The sequence below is a fragment of the Cyprinus carpio genome, chromosome B16 (genome assembly GCF_018340385.1).
Source record: "Cyprinus carpio isolate SPL01 chromosome B16, ASM1834038v1, whole genome shotgun sequence".
Classification (NCBI taxonomy): domain Eukaryota; kingdom Metazoa; phylum Chordata; class Actinopteri; order Cypriniformes; family Cyprinidae; genus Cyprinus; species Cyprinus carpio.
This window is the reverse complement of record NC_056612.1, coordinates 15722691-15744403: the sequence shown is the minus strand read 5'-3', so window position 1 is coordinate 15744403 and position 21713 is coordinate 15722691. Positions and strand designations below refer to the sequence as shown.

Genomic DNA, 21713 nt, shown 5'->3' with positions numbered 1-21713 from the left:
GACAAGAGTGTGTGTGAGTGTATGCTGTGTGTATGAATGTATGCGTTTTCTCACCCAAACGCTCTGCTGTCAGGCAGGTTGCTGTGTGCTTTGATGCCAGGGGGAATGACTCGCACTTCTGTGATCAAGACACCGTAAGGAAACCGCACAACGTCCACATTTGTCAACTTGTAAAAAGACAGACATGGAAAAATGTTACGAAGCTTACTTATCAAGACAAGGATAAATGTTATGACAGATAGACTGATACAAGGGCCAGACACACCCTGACTGAGCAGCCAACCAGAAAAACAATTTGGCTTATTCATCTGTTAAAGTCTGGGAATTAGGATTCCTATGATTCAAGGTATTTGAAAACACAAAAGCGTTCTCGGAAGTTCTAACTGAATCTAAAAATGGCTGAATGGTGTATATAGCCTAGTCCTTTCCTCAACAAACTGTCATAGGGCAACAGGCCTGTCCAACCTGTTTTTACAAAGCTGTTGGAATATACCTGTGGGGTGGCAGATCACTAACATAACAAAATAAACCACCAATCAAACACACACACACACACACACACACACACACCCTAACAAGACAAATTCCAGGAGATCTGTTTTCAGCATTCACTAACAGGATACTATGTAAAACATTGGAAAGAGGAGAAATTGCATGCAAAGAGATTCTCAGATAAAGGATAAAACAAAACAAAAAAACAGCACTTCTCTCATGGTACTTTTCATTTCATCTTAGTGAGTGACTGATTTGTTAGCAATCTGACTTTCTTGGATAAAGAGACAACATATTCTGGCCTAGGATCAGGCCGTTTGATTTTTTTAAATCCTCTTCCTCAGTACCACATAGATTAGTGCACACATGCACCCATTAAAATATCAATATTCACCCTGGACATCATGATATGCATGTACGATGATCAAACACGCTCAATAAATAAAGCTAATAAATCAGAAGTGATTGGTCATGAAAAGCACAGCAGAAACAAAGGATGACTAAGAATGGATCCTCTGTAGTGAATGGGTGCTGTCAGAAAGAAAGCTCAAACAGCTGATAAAAACATCACAACAATCCACATGGTTTTAGCTCATCAATTAATGTGATAATGTGATACGTGTGACATACATCTTCCCAAATTCATAATAAGAATCATTTATAAATCTGCTGTTGTCAACAAAAAGAAGCACTGAGATCTTCCTGTGGGCTTCTGCCAAAATAAAAGCAGAGAAAAAGCAACAACTCCATCAACATTCAGAAATGTTAGTATTGTAATTTTACTGTTGTTCTGTAAAATAAAATAAAAATTATAATTACCCAACAACAGCTCTATATACATTTATTATAACATTCACACATAGTGTTCAAATTATGATCCGTTATATACTAATGTTTTAAAAGAATCTCTTCTGCTCAGTATGGCTGCCTTTATTTGTTCAGTTAAAAATGTGCTTTGTTGGTATAATGTCTGCTAGAATGTTAAAAAAAATGTTCAGTGTTAAGCAAATTGTCATCGTAATTTTTTTTTATTAATATTTGAACAGCAGGAAAAAAACAGTAAAAAGCACATTTTGGCTATTTATTTTATGCAATGGTGAAAAAAAAAAATGGCAAAATAGCCCTACATGGGGGTAAAAATCCAAAAAACGTGTTCGATATTCGGCCTTCAACCCAGTGTTTCATTTTATTCGGCTTCGGCCAAGAATTTTCATTTTGGTGCATCCCTGAAAAAGGTTTTTATGTAGGGGTGTGCAATAGGAGGATTTTTGATCGTGGATGATAAAAATGTCTCCACGATCTGCTTTTGGAGAAATATCGTAGTATCGTGCTACAGCGCACATTCTATCAGCTGCAGTTCTGGTGCCGCCGTCTCAAGATACTGTACAATGCCACATACATTCACATCAGTGTTAACTCAGCGCTAGAGTTACTCACACGGGACACTGCACTTATTCGCAACCACAAAAGTACATTATTTGCATCTGCTTTAAAGCCTTGCCGGTTAAACGTTTCATTCAGGGGCTGTTCTGATGTGCACTTTCTCTGAGCATATGTACACCCAAAGCGCGCTTGCACTAAAAACCCTGTCAAAATGTTTTTAACATTATAAATTGAAAGTAAACAGTTGAAAGAAAAACAGATAAGTGCCTGTATATTAGATGCGTGCAGTTCTAAAAGGGACAGAACTAAACATGGTGCCGACTGTCATTAAAGGGATAGATCACCCTGAAAACTTGACACAAAATAAAATAATTTGAGGAATGTGGCTAACCAAACAGTTGCTGGTCCACATTGAACTTGATAGTAGGAAAAAAAACAGTATGGAAGTCGCTGTGGACCAGCAACTGTTTACTTATTCATAATCTTCAACACAACATTTATGTTCAGCAGAAGAAAGAAACTCATTAAGGTTTAAAGCAAATTTTGAGTGAGTAAATGATGGTATTAGGGCTGGGCAAAAAATAGAATGCGATTTTCATGCGCATCTCGTCAGTAAAGCCGCTCCTGTGATAAGTAGGTAAATCTCTTGCAGGTGCGTTCAGATCAGAGTATGTGAGCGGAGTGGAGCGGCAACAATTTCCCCTCCACACTCTGTGAATCCTATTCAGTCTCCTTCAATCAATATCCCACTAGGGCTGTGCAAAATCGAATGCTATGCACATCTCATCAGTAAAGCCGGTTCTGTTCTGATATTTTTGCCATATCGCCCACCCCTATTTTAATGATGAATCTGTTAATTACTAACATGCAGCTTTTCACTTAACTGGAGTCATGAGGATTACTTTGATGCTTTTATCCTCTGTTTGAACTGTGATTCTGACGGCACCCATTCACTGCAGAGGATCTACTGGTGAGCAAGTGATGCAATGCTACATTTCTTCAAATCTGACCCAATGAAGAAAACTCATCTACATCTACATTTTCAGCAAATTTAAATGTTTAAGTTAACTATTTCTTTACCAATAGAGAAGTTAAAGGAACACTCCACTATTTTTGAAAATAGGCTAATTTTTCAAATCCCCTAGAGTTAAACAGTTGAGTTTTACCGTTTTGGAATCCATTCAGCTGATCTCTGGGTCTGGCGGTAGCACTTTTAGCTTAGCTTAGCATAGGTCATTGAATCTGATTAGACCGTTAACATCTTGCTCAAAAATGAACAAAGAGTTTCAAAATATTTCCTATTTAAAACTAAATCAAACAGGATTTTCTTGTTTGTATATATTGACTATTTTTTTCGGTATGGTCTTGTCTGTCTCATTACTGGAGAAATTAAATCTGATCTGTGATGCGACTGTCATTCAGCACACTGCATTGAACAGCTACATTAATTTTTTAATTATAGTGACTGTTCTTTTACTTATTTTTATTACTATAAAAAATCAAAACGACGGTGCCGTGGTGGGCAAGTGACGTAACCGGTGTTGCAGCTTAACACCGGTATCGACTTCAGCACCGTCTATCGTGGAAAGCCTACAAGCGACACGCAACGACAAAGCGACACGTTCCCATTTATTTAAATGGAAACCTGGCGATTTCCGGCGACACCAGAGACAGCAGCCGTTGGCGACAGATGGGGCATGTCCAACGACGTGACAAAGTTCAGAATCTTTCAACTTTATGCAAATGAAGAGAGACTTTTGGGAGCGACAGCCAATAGGAAAGAAGACGGAACTCATGTGATCGTTCTCCTCTCAGCTCAGCAGTGACGGAAATGAGGCTGATCCTTGCCGTCATCAGGGGAGGATTTAACGATAAAGCGAGATAAATGGCCGCTTAGGCCCCGGGGCATCAGCGGGCCCCATCTGATATTGGCGAAAAATATTTGGCAAACGCTCAAGTGTGTATTTATGTTCTGGAGAGCGTCAACTTTTCATAAGTTGTGATGAGGTAAATAAACTATAAACTATGAGTGAGAGAGAGAGAGAGAGAGAGAGAGAGAAAGAGAAAGCAAAATAAGGGTTAGGCGTAAAAGAGCATGCTTAGTAGTTGTGTTGGGGGCCCCTTAGCTGACATCTGATTAGGGCCCCCAAATCACTACAGTCCGCCCCTGGCCGTCATCATTCATTTTTGTTATTTACATATTCAATTTATATTTATATTATTTTTTGTCTTTTGCTTCCAAAATGCAGACATGCAGCGAAAAAAGTCGCCTCTAGTGTGAATGCAGCTACACAGAATCATAAGACAAAGAAATAAAAAGCTTTCACAGAACCACAGCAGTTAAAAGAGCTCAAATAGATGAAATTCAAATATTAATCACTAGCTAAACGGTACATTGAATACATGGTGTTTCTGCTTTCCTATTGACTCCACACACTTTAACCCCCTGGCTACTTCTGTAAAGGTCTATAGATTACAAACAGATCTCCTTGTTTACATGCACATGGGGTGCTGTCAGATAAACATGAACCAGGGGCGTAACTGAACAGGCACCGGTTGATTCCTTTACAACAGTAACGTTATATGAGCATCTTATTGCAAATTAATAAATAAACAAATGGTTTATCGTCACGGTACATACTACTTGTTAATAGCAACTGCACATACGCTGTCAACACTAACAATATAACCACGAGTTTGCTTGCTCTGGGGAACAACTTAAACGTAATATAATACGTCAGGTTAGCTCTGCCATACAGCGTCTAAAATCGGTTAACGTTACTGTTTTAAATGAAGGATAATGGGTGTTATTATGAAAATGTTAATTATATCTTCAATGAATTGAATATGTATGAATTACCGTGCTAATTAGCATGCTAACTGTTCACTGCGCTCAGTACGTTATTACAATAGAAACTTTAAGAACGCGGGGAAAATATTTTAGCGTCTGATAGACTTTAGTCTGTATCATGCGGTTAAAAAGACACAGGAGAAGATGGAAAACTTCGCAAGTTTACCTCTGCACTTTGATGCTTGAACGTATCTAAAAAGAGCAGCTCCATTGCTTTATTGCTTGAGATTTTTATTGGTTTTATTGGTTGTTCGTGTAATGGAAACACTTCCGGAGTTGAAGGCGTACGTCACAACCATAAACTGTATAGGTCACAACGTTGGTTGTGTTGTAGGATCAGAAGATTTTAGAAATAGCATATTACATGTTTTAAATCATTTCAGTAAAGCCATATACATACATCGTTTAGTAATTATTAATTAGGCTAGTAGATTTCAATAATGATTTTTGTATCACAACCACTGATCTATATATGACTATATTATAGATCAGTGATCACAACACATTGTGTCCAATCTTGTACATGTAAACTATTCCAAAAGCATTAAGAATAGATTATACAAAAAATATAATAACCGCCTACGTTTCAGAGTTATTAATTATTAATCAGAGTTTTTTTTTTTTTTTTTTTTCACACATAAAATGCACCTTTTCTGGATTAACTTCAGATATCACTCTTTAATAAAGCTTTTTAACAGCACATTATTATTAAGGATTTACTGGAAATCCCTGAAAGATTAATGCATAGAAATGACAGAAGAACAAACAATTTACAGATTAAAGTAATTCATCTTCATTCTATTATGGACCTAAAAGAGTCCAATAACAGGTGCAAGAATGTCTAAAGGTAATAAAATGACACAAAATGTAAATAAATAAAGGCCTTCTGTGATTTGCGTGTTGTAACATTTAAGAAACAATTTAGGTCACAGTAGGCTGCCGCTGGAGGTGCAAGAAGTGGTTAAGCAAGAGTTTTTTACACTGTTTAAGACTAAGCCTAAAGGACAGAGGTTTGCTGATTGATCACCTTAAGTGAAAAAATATATAATTATCATAAAAGAAGAAAGTCTTATTTAAACAATAGTTTTGCATTTAATGACTTGGCCTAATTTTCAGAAAAATGTTGGCATAACAACTGGCCTTCAGGTTATGTGGCGTCTTTCACTTTCTCTTTTTTCAGTGCCTGTGATGGTCATACTAACAGATACAGGCCTGGACTCAGAGCGTTTTTACCTGTGCTTTATAACTGTCTAAACATTGACTCATAACATGGTTCAGATACATTATAAGTCTAGCGATTTGTTTGGTTAGGCTAATATAGTTTAGTCAGGCTACGATATTAAAACTACAGTGAAAGGCCTCGCGTCATTTATTGCACATTTAGCCCTGTTCGGGTCTGATGGCAGGTGAGCAGGTGTTAATGCCGGGTTATTTTATTAGTAGACTGTGTAAACGTGTAATAAACAGATCCTGAATTCCCTCACATCATGTACCACGAGCGCGTTTTCGGCGTGCCATGCCACGTCCTTGTTTCTCAGCAGCAGTAGGAGGGCTTTCTTTTGGGCAGGTATCTATTACCTGTGTCACGTGGGTGGTGGCCAGGTAGGGCGCACACAAAACCAGCGCGATCCAAGCAGCCATTGCGGAGCAGAGCCAAGGGTTTCGGACTTGTTTGCATCGCTTCTCACGCAGTTGAAAGGCCACGGGACACATCGAGGCGAGTCCGAACCCGGCACTGATCTGTCCATAGGTGTGGGGTCACTGGGCTCTTGGCTTCTCTGTCACCTGGAGTTGATCTCTAGGGTTTTGCTTTTGCTATCGGGGTGGTGTGACAATAGTTTTTTTTCCCCCTTCTTAAAAATGACGGTTAATCCAGATTATCTGGTGCTTTTATTCGCCACCACATCTGGCGCAAGTGGGGACCAATTGGGATCAGATGAGAAGGAAATTGTACAGTTGGTTTGGCAGGTTGTGGATTTAGCAACTAAAAAGGTAATTTCATATTTCCCCATGATGGTGTGTATGCGTGTTATGCATTGATGTGTGTGCGTGCGTGCGTTGGTGTGTGTGTAGTAATTCTGGTGGAGGTTAGAGAGAGAGAGAGTAAGTTTTTTATTAATATGTCATATTTTTTAAAAAGAAAATATTACGAAGTAAAAGGACAAATATTAAAATTTATTTATGTATAAATTAATTATACATTTATTCACTTTCATCCATCTATCTATCTATCTATCTATCTATCTATCTATCTATCTATCTGTCTGTATGTATATGTGTGCGTGTTTTTGTGACATCAGGACACAACTTTGTATAATGACATGGGTATGACACAGGTATTACAAGGAGAGGGTAACCCATGTCCCCATTTTTCAAAACGCTTATAAACCATACAGAATGAGTTTTTTTGAGAAAGTAAAAATGCACAAAGTTTCCTGTAAAGGGTAGGGTTAGGTGTAGGGTTGGTGTAGGGCAGTAGCACATACAGTTTGTAAAGTATAAAAACCATTATGCCTATGGAATGTCCCCACAATTCACAAAAACAAACATGTGTGCGTTTGTGTATGTGTGTGTGTGTGCTAAACAGTATCATATATATAAGGCAGATATTTAAACAAAAATTACAAAGTCAAATCTAAGGCTCTATCAATCTTAATCCAAATCTATTCCCCTGCTATTTATCGATTCATCCATCCATTTATTTATTTGCCTATGTAAATCTATTTGTTGGAAATGACCATTCCTCTGCTTTCCACATTTAGGCTGGTCAGGTAAATGAATTGCTAGTCAAACCGGATCACATTGAGCTCTCTGAGGAGTGTCAGGAGGTGAGTGGACTTACCGAAGAGACCTTGACAGAAGCTGAACCGCTTGAGGAGGCCATCGAACAGGTGATCATTCTCATACAGTCTGTCCTGACAGGCTGGTATTTATCTTTTTAAGAACATTCCGTTCAAAACACATAAAGATATTTGCATTTGAGAGTGGATCCTTTCAAAGGACAGTCAAACTTTCTTTTCTAACTCTCTTTGAGGGAGGGTCTGCATATACACCATTTAGTGGCATATCTTTACACACTATTACATGCATTATTTAACAGCTTGTGGACTGATATTTGCACAAGCAGCCTTTTGGGTATGTATTAAATGGCACATAAAAGTGGCGTTTACTCAGAGTGTCCATGTGTGTGCAGTTAAATCAGAGGTTATGTGCAGAAGTGGACGCAGGTGCAGAAAACACCTTCTACCTCTGTACTGATGGACAGCTGCACATTCGTCAAGTCCTCCATCCCGAGGCTTCCAGCAAGGTATCGAACTCTAAACATACATACTGGTAATAATTTGTGTAGCCTGAAAGCACTGAAAGACACTTTGGATGAAAGCGTCTGCTAAATGAATAAATGTAAATACTGCAACTGAGCAGGTGATATTTATTTATAAGCTAAAAATGTATAAGTGCAGATGTGTTTTCTTGACTGTTTGCTTTTGTGCTTTTCAGAATATTTTGTTGCCTGAGTGTTTCTTCTCATTCTTTGACCTGCGAAAAGAGTTCAAGAATAAATTCCCATCAGAAGGGGAATTGAAAGACTTGAATCTTCAGGTCATGGCTGACTGTATCCTTAAAAAAGTTCATGACATCATTTTGTGTGTTTTTTGTAAGGCTTAAATGGATGAGAGTAGATTATTACACATATTAGCTGGTAATTCTCTGACAACCAGTGTGAGGAAGGTGCATTTGAGTGTGTATAAGAGAGAAAGATAGGCAACAGGGTGTTGGCTGCAGGATCCCAAGGTTTTGAAATGCAAATAGACTCACAATAGTGTGGGCTCAATTGAGCCAGCAAGAGAAAGCCAAGAGTGTTTAGCCAACAAGCTTAACCTGCCACACCTACGCTGTAACGTCTTAATACACACACACACACACACAATCAAACACACAATGCAATAGGACAGCCCTCTGCAAAGTAAGAAAGGTTATTCAAGGTCATTCTCTCCCTCCATGTTTCTATTGTGCATTTATGGAAGACTGCTGTGTTTCAGCGGTCCTTGTGCATTTATAAACCCTGTCCTAGTTGTTCCTTGCATCTTTACTGTGTCATTAAATGGTAATGATCACCGGTAACACTAAACACAGACGCTGTATTCCTTGACTGAGGTTGCGATCAGACCTAAATGTGGTTGTAGATTCTTCTCTTCATGCTTTCACTGCTCACAAGGTTCAGCAGATGTCCGAAATTGTTTTAGCACTTATCTCGGAGCCTGTCTGTAAGTCATTATAACTTACATATTTTTGTCTGAACACATGATTGTAATATTCAGAAATGTTTTTGTTATGAACCTGCTTTATTCGTCTTCATAGGTCACCAGTTCTCCTTCCCAGAAAAAGTGAATGACAAGTTTGAGACTGGCACTTGGTAAGAGCTGTTTCTTATTTAAATTAAACTAACAAACAAATGTCTGCAACTGTTCTAATTATTATTTTTTGCTAGGCTCCATCTCAATATATAAAATAAATATATCAATTAATAAAATCACAGAAAAAGTCATGGGATTTTCTATAATGATTATACATTTTATAGATTATACTGTTTGAGAGTCTAATTTCTATAAAATTTTATGTTGCTGGAGCACTTATAATAGTGATGGCTATAATTTGAAGAGGATACAAGTAGTATTGAGTATTTTAATATAAAGTTTTTTTTTCTTTTTCCTAATATTTTAATAAATCCTGAGAAGTTCATGCTGTGAATTCAATTATTATTCACTAATGAACTATAACTGGTAAACAAATGTTACATTAGTTTCATTTATCTGTTTAGATATTGAAGTTTTGTTTTTATTTAGAAGTATTTATTTAAAGAAAAACATCTGATAAAATGCTGTACAATGTCACATATAATTCTAGCCAGAGCACATTTACTGGAAATCATGCAGATCATCGAAATCTCTTGTTGAATCCTATGAGAATTTCTGTAAAGCTTAAAGTAGTAGTAACCAAGGATGTAAAGCTTTAACAAAGGGTAACTTGATGTTAATTTTTGCCTGGTGTGACATATTGTTTAAATTGCATGTGTGTATGTGTGTAGCAGTAAGATGGAGAGGGTGGATGATAACACAGTGATCAGAGCTCGGGGTCTTCCATGGCAGTCCTCAGACCAGGACATCGCCCGATTCTTCAGGGGTCTCAACATCGCCAAGTATGCACACATAACCTGCAAACCACCCATAGGCAGCACTTATTAATAAATGATTATCATTCAGTCCGTGCACAATGCCTGTGTTTCTAATGAATGACTGCATGTGTGTGTTTGTGTGTGTAGAGGAGGTGCTGCGTTGTGTCTGAATGCTCAGGGCAGGAGGAACGGAGAGGCACTAGTGCGGTTTGAGAGTGAAGAGCACAGGGATTTGGCCCTGCAGAGACACAAGCATCACATGGGCACCAGATACATTGAGGTACACACACATTCATAAAGCTATTATGTTAAGTATAGTGTAATACTAAGTATAGTGATATATAAATATATCATCTGAATATAATCTGTTTTGGTACATGAAGTTACATTTAGTATCCTGATGAACAAATGTCCATCTACTATAACCTTTTTTAAATTGTAGTGGAATTGTGTGTAAATTCATAATTATTTACATTATTTTGTATTGCAGGTTTACAAGGCAACAGGTGAAGACTTTCTAAAGATTGCAGGAGGTAAAAAGATGTTTTTTTGCACTAGAGTTTGCATGCATGTGATATTTAGGTTTGTATGTGGATAGGGTTGGGATCTGAGAACTGGTTCCATAATTAATAAAATTCCATGAAAAATCTATTCTTATTCAAAACTGGTTCTGTTATAAAAAAAATGGAGCAGTGTTACCAGTGTAGATTCCCAAACTTAATTATTTGTGTGAGCCGCTTCTTTGAATCTAAAAATGTAATGTGCAACCAATGTAGTGAACAAATGATTCTGAATCAGTTCTTTGCAGTGAATCAAAATCAGTGATAACTGATTTACATTTATTTATCATTGAAGTCATCTTATCGTTTGGCGATGAAATCGCATTTCTTTTCCCAAATATTTATGCCTTAAAAGAACTACAGGAAGTAAAGTAACTGGAATCATTCACAAAAATTGGAACAGGAACTAACTTTCTTACTTTCCCATCCCTATATGTGAACAATCTTTGCACATTCTAGTCTTACTAGTTATTATATGAATGCAGTTGTAATAAAACTGTGTATATCCTCTGATTTCCTGAGTTTGTGTTCGGTCAGGGTTATTTGCATTGGTTTGAGTATGTTTTGTGTATTTTAGCTTCACATTGAGTGGCTCATGTGTCAATGTCTGACTGACAGGTACCTCTAATGAAGTGGCCAAATTTCTGTCAAGGGAGAATCAGGTTATTGTACGCATGCGTGGACTTCCGTTCACCGCCACCGCAGAGCAGGTGCTGCAGTTCTTCTCCCCGGCGTGTCCTGTGACAGACGGCAGCGAAGGCATTCTGTTTGTACGTTTTCCTGATGGCAGGCCCACTGGGGACGCATTCGTCCTGTTCTCCTGCGACGAGCATGCTCAGAACGCACTGAAAAAACACAAGGACATCCTGGGCAAGAGGTACATAGAGCTGTTCAAGAGCACTGCGGCTGAGGTGCAACAGGTGAGAGCTGCACTTCCTATTTTATTTGAAACCATCAGTTTTGTGGAGTGTAGTATAGTTGGTTTAGACAGACAGGGCAAGTAAAGTGTGAGGTGTTTAGGTGTGTAAGTGTGTATACAAGCATGTACTCTATCGGCTCGCTGAACAAACACTCGGCTCGGCAATCTGTAAAAGATTAGCTTTTCAAAGCTGTCATAAAATCTCTCTTCTAGTTTTCCTGTTCTGCAATGCAAAACCTTTAAAATTTCATTGTTACTAATTTTGTAGGATTACTTGGAATTCCTCTGTTAATATTTAGCTGTCGTCATATATATCAAACCAAAGCTACTCAAGCATAGCAGGTGGTAGAACTCTTTTTAACCTGTTTTTGAGCAGACGTCGTGTGTGTTTGACTAGCTCAGCTGTGTTGTTCACCAGCAGCAGGGTTTTGGTGTTATAAGTGTGTGTGATTTAGGCAAAGAGAATCCCATCTTGCTCTGTATTAATAGTTTACTGGTTGTTGGGTTCTTTAATAAACAGAATACATACAATTGAATCATCACATCAATAATGCCAAAAGACTGAACTTATGCCTGACATAAAGGGAAACCAAGCAATCTGTATCCCTCACACACAAAAAACCTGTTTTGCCTATGTACCTGTTATAAATTTTAACTAAACAGCTTTTTTTTGTTGTTTGCTTGTTTTTACATCCAGTACATTTTTTTTGTCTAATAACTGATTTTTAATTGTTTCATTTTTACTTTTAACATAAGTGCATAATCATAAGACTACAACAATGAACGTTATATGCATAATAAATATATTTTATTATTTTTAGTTTAGTTTAGTTTTTATGCCTGTATTATATAAATGCAGAGTTGTTTTGCTATCAGAGTGATTGCAGATTTATTTTCATTTTAGTTTTTAAATGCAAAATATGCATTAATTAACTTTTTTTACTTATAACAAAATATGGGAAAAATATGAAGAATATCTAAACCAAAGTACAGGTATATTGGACCAGTCATTAAGAAGAGTTCATTATAGAAGGGGTAATTACATTAAACAATCAAATATAAAGAAACATAGAAAGAAACTTAAAAATAAAATCTGGGGGGTTTTTTATGCTAACCCTAAAGTGATGGTTTGACTTGCTCAAACAGGAAGTGTATATTAATAGACCTGATCTGGTAAAGTTCCAACAAATATAAAACCAACACAGAATGGACAAGATGTCTCCATATATAAGGGCATTTATACGTGTGTTTGCTTGGTGGCAAACAGTATCAGAACTTGCAGGTAGAGCACAGTTCATCCATCATCTCCACACCTGGAGCTATAAACAGGCAGAAGTCTTTTTGATGATGTGCATTGCCAGTCATATAACTCCAGCATTTGTGTGTCAGGTACTGAACAGATACTCATCGGCCCCATTGATTCCTGTGGCCCCATCCCCCATCCTGTCTGTTGTGCCACCCCCCACATTCGTGCCCCCAGCGGCAGCAGTGACAGGTGTGCGGGACTGCGTGAGATTGAGGGGTTTGCCGTACGATGCCACCATTCAGGACATATTGGTTTTCTTGGGGGAATACACCGGTGACATCAAGCCACATGGAGTGCATATGGTGCTTAACCAGCAGGTAAGGATCTCAGACCCACTTATATACATATGAACTGTAGTATTCATATAAAGTTCATCCAGTAACAAAATAAACACACCTATGCAGTTCAGAATGTGTCCTGTCAGGGAGTTCCCCCCTTTGGCATAACCGCTCCATAAACAAGGGTGATTAATCACAGCTTCTGTCAGGACTTGTGATTCTTCATTCCTTTATAATGTGTCTCTGTCATGCCTTTGTCCTTACAATATCTCAATTATATCCCCCTGTGATTGCAAAGCAGTCATTCTAGTATGCTGATCTGGTGCTCAAGAAACACTTATTATGATTATCAATTTTGTAAAACAGGTGTGCTGCTATTTTTTGATGAATATGAACAGCATTTATTTAATATAGCATATGTAACAATGTAAAAGTCTTTACTGTCACTTTTTGAATACATCATTGTTGAGCAAAATATTAATTTATAAAATAATCCAACCTTACTAACCCCAAACATTTGAATGGCAATGTAGTACTTTTTAAGGAATAATTTTTTTTTTTTTTGGGGGGGGTGGGGGTAATTTAGAATTGAAAACAATTCATGCAAAGTGTTTTTTCCACAGTTTCTTTTTATGCAATCCAATAATTATACTGAATTAACTATATATTAAACAACAACACTGAACAAACACTAACAACATTTAATTCATTTATTTTTATAAAACGTTTAACTACACATTGTCATATGAAAACTAGTCAGTAACTACACTGATTGCAGATGTATGTATTTCTGTTGTTTCATCAAAATAAACATTGTTCATTCACGTATTGAACTGCAGAACAATTGGACTGTTGCGCACTGTTTGCTTTTGATTTAAAGAACCAATAAGACTCATGTGTTTGGGGAGTTGAACTATAGCGGTTGCGCCGTTTTTGATTCATTAAAAAGAACTGGCTCATAAGAGTCTGTAATTGTTCTGAAATTAAACTACATAGTTTACAGTGTCTGTTTGCTGCTGTACAATTTATGGATAAGAATCAGTTTTATGTTCCCAACTCTACTGTTAACTTGACATGGCATTTTAAGGAAAAAAAAACAGTGAGACACGTTTGGTACTTTGACCAACAATTAAAAACAATTTGAAGCAGAAACACGTCTTGCTCTCTTGTTAAATGTACCTTGTTTTTGTCTAAAGTGAGTTTATGAATTCAGCATTTGTTTGTGTGTTTGATCAGGGTCGTCCGTCGGGTGATGCTTTTATCCAGATGCGTTCAGCTGACCGTGCGTTCTTGGCGGCCCAGCACTGCCACAAGCGCAGCATGAAGGAACGTTATGTGGAGGTGTTTGCGTGCTCCGCTCAGGAGATGAACATCGTGCTGATGGGGGGGACGCTCAACAGGAGCGGCCTCTCGCCGCCGCCATGTAAGTTACGACGTAAGTGCCGCTGGGCTCTGGGGCTGCTTCTCTCAGCTGTGTGTGCGGGTAGGTGGCGCTTCACGCCTTCCTGTTTTTCCCCTTTCTCTCATTCATTCACTTATTCATTCATGGTGGGTGTCCTGTCCATTTTCCTGCCCAGCCAGGAATGGGCTTCAGGAGAAGTAGGAATCTGGGTGGGTGAATGTTTTTTTTTTGTTTTTGTTTTTTCAATTCAGATCTGAGTTTGTCAGATGCTTTTCCACAGCGGGGGAATGGAGGGCTTTGTTTTTGGGGTGATTTAGTGCAATCTTTCTAAATCTAAATGTGCACAATTTTAATCCTTAATCATAAATGTCACAATATACACTTTGTTGTGTCATGGAAAGGCACTTTCTGTTTGATTTAGTGTAGATTTCTTTCTTTCTTTGGTTATAGATAGTCAGCTCCGTAACTTTGCTATCCTAACAATCAACAGCGGCACATGTAAAAACCACGGCATGCCACAGGTTCAGTCTGGTTAAAGGCATCTGAATGCCTGTGGCTGTGTACTGATAGGTGTTGAAGGGGGGAGGAACATACTTTACTTGTAGCTGAATTATAATGGCAGTAATTGATAGTTTTGGGTTATGGTCTGCTGCACGCTTTGAGTGTGAGATAAAGTTTGGGATAGATATTTTAATAGAAATACATTTATTCTCCTAAACTGGTATTTCTTCAATACAATGTGCAAAACATTTTGACAGATTTAATATAACGAGACACATAACATTCACATGACAGATGAGATTTGTAATTGTACCTGCAGCATTAACTATGAGGCATGCTCAGATTGGCTGCAAGACAACTCATTTATTTTTCAGGATCACAATGTGACAGGTTGTATTTAGGGTGGTCTTTTAAGATGGCTACTGCTTGTGGCTACACCGTATATTGTTCATTGTTTGTTTGAAAGGATGACTGCATGAACCTCTGATGACAAACAATGAACAGGAATTGAAAGGGGTTTAAAGGTGTGAAGCCCTCATTATAACTGGATTAGGTTCAGTCAGGACCACACCCTTTAATTATTTGGCAAAAACACCTTGACTAATCGCTAGTTTTTATTTTATTAGTAATTATGTAAATTTAATATTTTGTCATGTCACATTCATTAATTTTAGTCCACTTTATTCACACTAAAATAGCAATAAGCTGTGGTTCTCAACCTTTTTTGACCCTGCTGTTCAACATAATATTTGAAAGGCCACCCACTGGTTCATACAGGACACGATATTTCCAGTATTTCTGCTGTAAATATGACAAAGCTTGTTTTTAAACTTTTTTAGTTAACAGAAAGTGAGAGTATTAATATATTACATTTCTTAACCTTAAATTAACTTTACTTTTTTTTAATCTTAAAGGGATGGTTCACGCAAAAATTTAATTTCTGTCATTAATTTCTCAACCTCATGTTGTTTTAAACCCATAAAAGACCTTCGTTCATCTTTGGAACACAAATTAGGATATTTTTGATGAAATCCGAGAGCTTTCTGAGCCACCATAGACAGCAGTGTAACTGAAATATTCCCAGGCCCAAAAATGATTCAACAAGGACATCATTAAAATAGTCCATGTAACATCAGTGCTTCTGTGGAGGATCAGAAAGCTCTTGGATTTCATCAAAAATATCTTAATTCATGTTCCAAAGATGAACGAAAGTCTTACGGGTTTGGAATGACATGAGGGTGAGTAATTAATGACAGCATTTTCATTTTTTGGGAGAACTATCCCTGTTGAGAACCACTGGCATAAAGGTTGCATTTGAATTAGCAAAATCAAATCAGTTCAGTTTATCATTGTTAAACTCTTTCAGCTCCAATGTGCCAATTTTATAGTTATATAGTTTACACACTAGTTGGATTATTTAAAAAAAAAAAAAATCTAAAAACTTTGTTACTGCATTTAATTTCTTGCAGTGTTACTTTTTCTTATCACATTTTCATCAAAATGATTAATATATAAAAAACATTTTAATTATCGCCGTTGTGCATTTTTTTAATCTCCATTATCAATGACAGAATAATAAAAAAAAAAACACTTTTGTCATTGACAAGATTAACACTACAATCACATCTAGTTGCGATAACTGGAAGCTTCAAGGTTGTTTTTTCACTCAATAATTCCTCAATATACCACCTCCCCCATTTCAGGTTTGTCACCTCCATCATACGCATTTCCTCACGGGACAGCTGTTCTTCCTGCTGGAGCGGTCCTTCCTGCGGGAGCAGTGCTACCTGTGGAGCCAGCAGCTATCTACCCCTCCCAGTTCCTGTTGAGTCCCCGAGCCCTGGCACCAACGACAGCCTTCTACCCTGCCAGCAACCCACTGTACATGAACTACACCACCTATTATCCCAGGTAACAGTTATATCTGTTAATGTTGTTTTTCAGTCCAAGATAAGCCATGCACATACACATATGCAGTGTAAGATCAATAGTTACCTGCAGTTTCATTCACAGAAGATGATGAATGGATGATTGAATGCCATTTATGCTGGAGTTAAAGACGTGTCTAATACTCTAGTGAACATATTAATCCAAGTCAGTGTCTGTATCCAAAATTTAGGGAGAATACTGAGGAATAAAGGCACAGATGAAATAATGGTTCCAAGGCACCACCTTTAATTTGCCATAATGCTGTTTTTGTGAAATGATACAAATTGCATCTGAAGGAGTGGTTAAAAGGGAAAAAAGTGAATTAATGAATATCCATTGGAATTTATAATTGCAGTTCTAACAAGAAATAAGCACTGTAGTCTTGAAATATTTGCATAGTTATATCTAAAGTTCACTTGAATTTGTTCTAGATCATTAGTTGTGATGCCTTGGAAACCTGTCTGAACCAGTTTCTTTGAGAGGAACCTTCATGTTTTTGGACACAGTCAATATTTTTTTTTTTTTGAAGAGCTGCACAAATGAAGCTCTAAAAGCTGAACATAATGACTTTGTCTCTAAGAAGGACTTGCACAACCAGGACTGGGTGTGTTTACAAGGGTAACGCACTACACAGTGAGTGTGTCACACCCAGGTCATTTAACACAGCATTAATGTGCATTTTAGCTCACTTCATAGTGGAAAAACTGGTTCAGGTACTGTTTGTCTGTGTGAGATTTAAGCACAGAAATATGATTATCTAGCTTAAGGAAGGCTACAGAAACCCTAAAGAACATATCCTGGATAAAACTTTTATTTTCTCCCCCAGTATGCTCTGTTTGGGCCAATGGTGTATCCTCCTCCATTTTCCCCTTAAAACGAGGCACTAGACAAGGCTGCCCACTTTCACCTTTGCTTTTTGCATTTGTAATTGAACCATTGGCAATTGCCATTCGTAGTGAGCAGGCTATAAAGGGAATTAGGAGAGCTGGTGCTGTTCATAAAATCTCATTATACGCAGATGATGTGTTGCTCTATATCTCTGATCTGGTTGTTTCTTTGCCCAAAGCTCTGAGAATTATAAACTCCTTCAGCCTTTTTTCGGCTATAAATTGAATATAAACAAAAGTGAGATATTTCCAATAAACTTTCAAATTTCCGATGTCCAAACTTTTGCTGCTTCCTGTTTTACTATTGGGCAGCAAATATACATTCTACATTATTCTGGTTCCAAAGTCATTTTGGGCTCAGTGATTGGGTCAGTATTGAAGAGGGTTTAAAAACTTGAATTTTGTTAAAAACTCATTCCCTGATTTTCCGAATCTTCCCCCAAAATCTACGCTCGACCAGATTCTTGAAGTAGCCTTAAATAAAAGAGGTGTGTTGTCTACGCTATACAAGCTAATTTCCTCCACTTCCTCTCTCTCTTTTATTAAACAACAATGGGAGTCGGATCTTTGCCTTATATTTGATGATGAGACTTGGAACCAGATTCTGTCTCGTGTTCATACCTCCTCTATTTGTGCATGTCATAGTCTTATCCAGTTAAAATTTATTCACCGAATATACTGGACAAAAGTGAGGTTGGCAAAAATCAAGCCTGGTATTGATCCTCTCTGTGACCGTTGCCATCAGGCCCAGACAGACTTAATGCATATGTTTTGGACATGTCCATCGTTAAATTCTTTTTGGCTATCAATCTTTAATTGTTTTTCTTTAGTGACGAAGAAACAGATTGAGCCTTGCCCATTGGTAGCACTTTTTGGACTTTCGTCAAATGTCACTGATTTGCCTGGAAATACTGCAAAGTCTTTTGCATTTTTAATATTATTAGCTAGACGGCACATTCTCCTGCTGTGGAAACAAAAACTCCCTCCATCTTTCGATGACTGGTTGAGAGATGTCATGAGTTTCAGGCAACACTGGTATTTTTTCTGAGATCTGGAATCCCTTCATTATTTATTTTTCTGATTATAACTGTATTTCTGGAATGTGTCAAATTAAGCATTAAGATTTTATTATTTTTGTGACATAATGCTTGACATTCTTTATATTACAGTATGTATTGTGTTTTTATGTTCTATTTGGTTTAACTATATTTTAACTTATTTTATTATTTTAATTTTTATCATAATCTATTATTATTATTTACTTGTTTTATTTTTTTTATTATTATTTTTTTTTCCTAGGGGGTGGGATGGGGTATAAAAAATATATATGTATTTTTTCAGGATTCTCCTGTATCTTTATCCTGTTATTGTAAAAGTTCAATAAACAGATAAAAAAAAAAAAAAAGAAACCCTAAAGAAGATCTATAGGGTAATCTCCCCAACACAATGACGTTTGATTGGGGCGGGACTATTTGGTCAACCAATGGAAGAAACAGAGAATTAAAAAAAAAAAAAAATTCATATTTAATATAAAATTGATATAAAATACATATATATGATATTTTGACTAATTTACCTTTTTTGTCTTTGATTTTCATAAATTTGATCTTTGTCTGTGCCATACAGCCCACCTGGCTCCCCCACTAACATCAGCTACTTCCCTACTGGCCACACCCCTTCAGCCGGCTCAGTCCTCTCAGCCCCACCCACAGCACTGATACGAATGCAAGGCCACGCCCCTTCCCATGTTTATAATAGCGGGTTTAAAGAAATCCTCAGCATGGTACATGGATATCAGGTGAGTTTAAAATACACCCACGACTGTATTATAATATCAGTGTGAGTTCAGGAATTTCTTTCATGCCATTTCTCTGATTATTTTAGTTGACTTCCTACCAAATAGCAAGTAACTAAATTATTTACTGTTCACCACTGCACCACTGATCCAAATACAAGTCCTAGTTTGTTCCTCATCAGAAACTCAGTGTGTGTGTGTGTGTGTGTGTGTGTGTGTGTGTGTGTGTGTGTGTGTGTTTATAGGCAGGGCAAGGCTGGATTGTAGGGAACATTAGGTGTGTCTTTTGCCCTGCAGTGCTCAGCATTGAAGATTTAGATGCTTTAGTGGGTTTGAGTAAAAGGACTGCATAATTGCATTGTCACAACCCCTTGATGAGCCAAACAGGTTCCTCTGGTCTAAATTCCCTCACAGACACACACACAAGGTGCGGAGCATTGGCCTGCTCTAACTTGATTGCTGGTTTTCCGTTGCATTGCGGTAGGAGCCCGGTGTTAGTATTCTAGACCAGGCAAAATAAATCTTCATACATAAATAATTATACACACAATGAACACTTCCATATTGCACAAACCTACTTACATTTTATATATATATATAAATATAAATGTAATTATTTATACAAATCATACATTTCATTTTTTATGCTTATTATTATTATAATTGAATTTATATATTATATAGCAATCATATTATAATTATAATTTAAAAATACATTAAAACAAATATATATGTATATGGGTAAAAGACAAGACCATTTTGGTGTCTGCATCAAGTTAAATGTACAAAAGTGATTTTATATTTATACAAAGCATATTTAATGCAAGTTTGTGTCTACTTTTATTTTTTAAATAACTTTTGTGAATAAAATAATATGATATGTGATATAATGTTTCATCATCATTCAACATAGCAGATATATTTATGTAAAAATGAAATTACATGCAAGCTTAAGATTGTTTGGTATATGAACTGTTGTTACACTGAATAACATTTTTTTCTTTTGTAAATCATAGTAAAAAAGTATGATAGTCATCATTTTTCATTCAGAAAACATGAAATAAAAACGGTACACATTTTAATATACAGGAAAAAAATGTAAATCTGTATATTATATTTATATATATATATATATATATATATATATATATATATACTCGATAATTGTAATACACTTCATATTTATTTCTAATAAGGAAAGGAGACCCTCTGCAATCAGAATAAATGAGGCTAGGGTGTGTCACTTTCACATTCTTGCTTCGAGTTAAGGGCGTGAAGGGTTTCACCCTGTGGTCAAAATATCATTTACTATATTAAAACAGTAATTGTTACTATAGCATGTTCTTGATAGTATTATGCATTATGCAGAATATAACACTAAATATTTAACACCACAGGAGTGAAACGTTCAATTAGGCTGCCTAATGGGCTAACAAACCCATTCTAAAAACAGCTGTGACTCCTGCCATGCACACCCACAATGTGCATCTTTCCCAAGCAGGCTGTACATTCGCCTCAGGCGGTTTGCTAGTTAGTCAGTAGGAGGGCTGCCACTCATTTGTGATGGGACCTATTACAAATAATGAGGCATAAGCATGTGTTTCTTGAGTAAATGTCATTTCTTTCTGTCTCCTTTAGCCCGGCAACAGTGACGGTTTGGTAACTCTCCCTTCAATGCTGTCGGCCAAGCAGCCTATTGGAGACCAGACTGTAGGAGGTGGAGCCTATCTTGACTTGCAGTTGCTTTAAGCCAATCTATTGACGAGGCCACGCCCCTGTGGTGGATTCAACAAACCCCTCAATACAAAGCAGTTTATGCCATTTATGCTATTTATATAAGAATTTTAAAAAGAATTATATGTATTTTGAATGTATATTGCACATTGTTTTTAATGCATTAGAGCTAATATTCTACTCATACGGTTTGTTGCGTGTGTTTGTATGTTTGTGTCCATGCACATGTAGTGATGTTCACTCAGGAAATAGCTTCTTGAACCAGGGTCTAAACCAGGGGTGTCAAACTCAATTCCTGGAGGGAATAGATTCAACATTAATTAAACACACTTGATCCAACTAATCAAGTCTTTCAGGCTAATTTGAAAGCTACATTGTATGTGTGTTGAAGCACCCTTACGAAAAAGAAGTTTATTCAAGTGTGCTATTAGTATACTTCTTTTAAACTAAAAATAAGAAAGTATGCTTTTAGTTTACTTTTTATGTACTTCTCAGAAATTGAC

General features: G+C 37.0%; 2 protein-coding genes across 3 annotated transcripts in view; one reads left to right on the top strand and one right to left on the bottom strand.

The window, feature by feature from the left end:
* virma (vir like m6A methyltransferase associated) overlaps nucleotides 1-6404 on the bottom strand; it is a 24932-nt gene extending 18528 nt beyond the window's left edge. Inside the window, exons 1-3 of the mRNA XM_042740280.1 lie at nucleotides 6305-6404; nucleotides 4893-4993; nucleotides 55-167 (exon numbers count right to left, since the gene is read on the bottom strand). Of these exons, the coding sequence (XP_042596214.1) occupies nucleotides 55-167; nucleotides 4893-4993; nucleotides 6305-6404 (314 nt within the window). The remainder of the gene's footprint in view (nucleotides 1-54; nucleotides 168-4892; nucleotides 4994-6304) is intronic.
* On the top strand, nucleotides 6333-21713 carry esrp1 (epithelial splicing regulatory protein 1). Of its 2 annotated transcripts, none has more exons than XM_042741073.1 (15): nucleotides 6333-6718; nucleotides 7489-7617; nucleotides 7920-8033; nucleotides 8225-8339; nucleotides 8893-8991; nucleotides 9086-9140; nucleotides 9813-9923; nucleotides 10047-10179; nucleotides 10390-10432; nucleotides 11078-11379; nucleotides 12768-13001; nucleotides 14199-14397; nucleotides 16569-16776; nucleotides 19308-19479; nucleotides 21115-21713. In XM_042741073.1, the coding sequence occupies exons 1-15, from the start codon at nucleotides 6587-6589 to the stop codon at nucleotides 21223-21225; spliced, it is 2157 nt and encodes a 718-aa protein (XP_042597007.1). In that variant the 5' UTR covers nucleotides 6333-6586; the 3' UTR covers nucleotides 21226-21713. The 2 variants fall into 2 exon arrangements, with proteins under 2 accessions (XP_042597007.1, XP_042597008.1); XM_042741074.1 differs by having other exon boundaries at nucleotides 14199-14385; nucleotides 21115-21712.